The following is a 3825-nucleotide window of genomic DNA, read 5'->3' on the forward strand; positions in this document are numbered from 1 at the left end:
ATATATATATACATTTAACTTTCACTTCTATTTCCATTTTAGTTTTAGTCATTTTATTACTTTAAAACTTATTTCAGTTAGTTGCTAAGGCAACATTTCAAAGTTTATTTTAAATTAAGGTCTTTTTATCTAATATTTATATTTTATTTCAGATTCATTTAAGTTAATTTAATATTAAATAATATTTTTATTAGTTTTAGTTAACATCAACAACACTGGTTCGAACTGCATTGCTGAATGATTAGAATCTTTTTAGGCAGTCTATTTATGATTTTAGCCAGAAACACAGAGATTAGTAGTAGATTAATAAAGAAACAACTCTCATAAGCTGAAAAGAAAAGAATAAGAAGTCCATTCACTCAAAACACGATCTTAAATTCCAGTTGCGCTGTTTTTTAATCGCTCATCATGCATCAGACGGGTGTCGTTGCATCATGTTTTTCACCCAATAGCTCAGCTATCTTTTCATATTTACATTCATTTATTTGACAGATGCTTTCATCCAAAGTGACTTGCTTTGCATTCAAGGTTTACATTTGATCAGTTCTTGCTTTACTTGGGAATCAAACCCATGACCTACTGTTTGAGCTGCAGGAAAGATATGAATAAAGACAGAAAGCCAATTTAACAGAAGACCAAACAACATTTAGGATAAAAGCATATCGGTGTCATATCTAAACATATTCTCTTGATTCTGCTGAACGTGTGGTTTGATGTCATTGACTGAATATGAGAGCGCTGTGACGGTGCGTATGCTAATGATATTTGTGGTTAATCGTGCCTCTTATTCTCTCCCACAGACCAGCGAGGTACAGTAATCTACAGTACAGATGAATGTCTTCATGAACTATCAAGATCTGAAGGAGCGTGTGTTTTTCTCTCTTCAGTAACTCACTGCAGTTCAGCGATGAAATTCCTCCTCCTCTTCCTCCCAAAGTGAGTCGCTCCATAATATCACTGCAATGTTACAGTATTATCTTATTCATGCTTGTGGTTGGTTTGAGTTTTTGTGGGGAGCAAAAACAAACATAGTCATAAAAACTGAAATGTATAAATATATATATACCTAATTCCGTGTGATGAAAATAAATTCATTAAAAGGCTACAATGGTTGACTAATGGCTGTTATAATTAGCTTCAGAGCTTCAGACTGTTTTGGATAACTCGAGTTATGTAATCAGATTACTTTTTTCAAGTAACTAGTAAAGTAACTCATTTCTTTTAAATGTAATGTTACTTTTTCAAATAAGTAATGCAAGCTACTTTGTTTTCCCATGTATTGACTGTTGAGAGAAATCGAGGCACTTCCTTCAGGCTCTTACAGTTGGCAAAAAATATTTAAACTTTTATTTTTTATATAAGAATTAATAAACAAGCCCAGCTCAGGTGACAAAAAGTACCACAAAAGTAATGTAATGCTTTAATTTCCATAAAAAGTAAAGCAATTAGTTACTTTTTTTATGGAGTAATGCAATATTGTAACACATTACTTTAAAAAGTAACTTTCCCCAACACTGTATATATGTACACTGCCATTCAAAGTTTGGGATCAGTAAGATTTTTAATGTTTTTTAAAGAAGTTTCTTATGCTCATCAAGGCTGTATTTATTTGATCAAACATGATCTTCAGAAATCATTCTAATATTCTGTGATACTTTTTTCTTTGATTCTTTAATGAATAAAAAGTTAAAAAGAACAGCATTTATTCAAAATAGAAATCTTTTCTAACAATATAAGTTTTTACTATCACTTTTTTATATATATTTAACACATCCTTGCTGAATAAAAGTATTAATTTCTTTCAAAAAAGAAAGAAAACAATTACTGACCCCAAACTTTTGAATCACACACACACACTCATAGACATGCACACACATGCACACTGTTCTCCTGCATAACAGTCAGTGTGTGTGTGTGTGTGTGTGTGTGTGTGCAGATCCGTCTGCGTTCTCCAGCTTCCACACTGATCCTCCAGCAGAGCTTCAGCCTCCTGAACTTCCGCCTAAGGACAGAAGACGCAGACAAGCTCCTCAGGTGCCTCCTGATGTCTGACCTTTAGTTCTGCTTCATCTCAGATCAAAGCACGTGATCTTCAGGAGATTACAGACAGAACTTCTTCATTTCTCGTGATCATCCACTAAAATGAAGAAGACTCTGTGTAAAATCTGTTATGGGTTATTTTAATCTTCTCATCTTCACACGTGTAAGAAGTGTGTGTTAATGCTCTGAGCTCTCACAGGAAGTCAGGTATCATGTGTGAGGTTAGTCACTTTGACTCAGTTTGACTTGTGTTTCGCTCTCGTTCAGGATCCGGTCGAGTGTGTCAGTCCAGTGATCAAGAAACCGCCGGTACGTTCTGACCTCACTGCTTTCTGATTACCACGCTTTCGGGAAATAAGTTGCTTGCAATTAGTGCAAAGTGCAAAATTGAATCATTGACAGAAAAAGAAATCTGTGTATAAGTCACATTTTGTTGTTACGATTAGAAATAATGTAAAATACCAGTAAATAAAACATTTACAAACACTATAAAACAGTGTTTTTGAGATACTATTATAGTTTTCATTAATATTTTGAATGTTTTTATTTTTTATGCTTTAAGTTTTGTTCAAATTTTCATAATCGTTTTGTATTTTCGTCATTTTTATTTCAGTTTTAGTTTTTATTTTAGTACGTTATGCCGTTAAACTGAATGAAAATGACAAATGTTGCTTTGCAAAGTAGCTGAAATAAAATAAGTTTAGGTTTTTTATATTTTATCTTATTTTTAGTTCAATTTCATTTGATTTCAAGTAATGAAAATGTTTTTATATACTGTAGTTTTAGTTTAAGTTAACTATAATAATCCCATAAACGTGTTTTAGTTCCTCTCACGCCACAACAAATCCTTTCAATTTAACAGCATACAGAACAATAATGAAAAATATAAAATGCAAATGAATTATAGTGCCATTCATTATAAAGATTTATTATAAACAACAAGCCTAAGCACAAACTGTGTTAAAGTTGGATGTGAGTAGAGATAAAAATTGAAACCCATGGGATAACAACATTTACTTTTCCATTTATATTATATTATCTCTCTGACAGATTGTCTTCAGGAAGGTCTTTCACGGCTGTCCTCTGAAGCTGAACTGCTCGAGCTCATGGGAGCATCCCACCACTAAAGGTACAGTCTGAGATATTCTGCTGGAGTGTTTTCTGAGTGCAAACAGTAACATAATGAGTAACGTTCCTGCTGTTGGCTTTAGATCAGCACCTGATCTTCGGGGCGGATGAGGGGATCTTCACACTAAACCTCAACGGTTCTGAGACCACCATGGAGCTGGTGAGAGACCCTCACACATGCTGATCATTCCTCAGCACATTCACTCTCCATTAATCTGCTTCTGCTCTTTCCCAGCTGTTCCCGGGCAAGTGTGTGTGGCTCTACACCATCGGTGGCGTCTTAATGTCCGTCTCAGGTGAGGAGCACACTTGTGTGATGATGATGATGATGATGATGGAAGTGTGTGTGTGATGGAGCTGAAGGACTGATGAGAGTTTTGTGAAATAGGGAAGTCATCGCAGCTGCACTCGCACTCGCTGAAGGAGCTGTACGAACAGACGCGCAGAGAGCATCGCATCGTTGCCCTGCCGACACACAGACTGTTGCCACGGTAACCGCCTCCTTTTGTCACATTGTATGCATTTGAGTTATGAAGCAGCGTAACACACACACACTTACTGCGGCAACAGCTTCACCGAGGTGTGTTCGAGTACGACCACACCTGCAAGAAAACTGAGAAACCACACACACACACACACACACACACAAACACACAC

The 3825-nt window shown here is 35.7% G+C and overlaps 1 protein-coding gene across 1 annotated transcript in view; it reads left to right on the plus strand.

Moving 5' to 3' along the window:
• The window catches only part of LOC107679433 (mitogen-activated protein kinase kinase kinase kinase 5-like), a 17996-nt gene extending 14208 nt beyond the window's left edge, over positions 1 to 3788 (plus strand). Inside the window, exons 17-24 of the mRNA XM_016474978.1 lie at positions 801 to 809; positions 888 to 940; positions 1937 to 2034; positions 2308 to 2349; positions 3091 to 3169; positions 3252 to 3328; positions 3404 to 3464; positions 3557 to 3788. Of these exons, the coding sequence (XP_016330464.1) occupies positions 801 to 809; positions 888 to 940; positions 1937 to 2034; positions 2308 to 2349; positions 3091 to 3169; positions 3252 to 3328; positions 3404 to 3464; positions 3557 to 3663 (526 nt within the window). The 3' untranslated portion in view covers positions 3664 to 3788. The remainder of the gene's footprint in view (positions 1 to 800; positions 810 to 887; positions 941 to 1936; positions 2035 to 2307; positions 2350 to 3090; positions 3170 to 3251; positions 3329 to 3403; positions 3465 to 3556) is intronic.
• The last annotated feature ends 37 nt before the right edge of the window (positions 3789 to 3825 follow it).

This window comes from Sinocyclocheilus anshuiensis, unplaced genomic scaffold, assembly GCF_001515605.1.
Source record: "Sinocyclocheilus anshuiensis isolate Anshui unplaced genomic scaffold, SAMN03320099.WGS_v1.1 scaffold1101, whole genome shotgun sequence".
Classification (NCBI taxonomy): Eukaryota; Metazoa; Chordata; class Actinopteri; order Cypriniformes; family Cyprinidae; genus Sinocyclocheilus; species Sinocyclocheilus anshuiensis.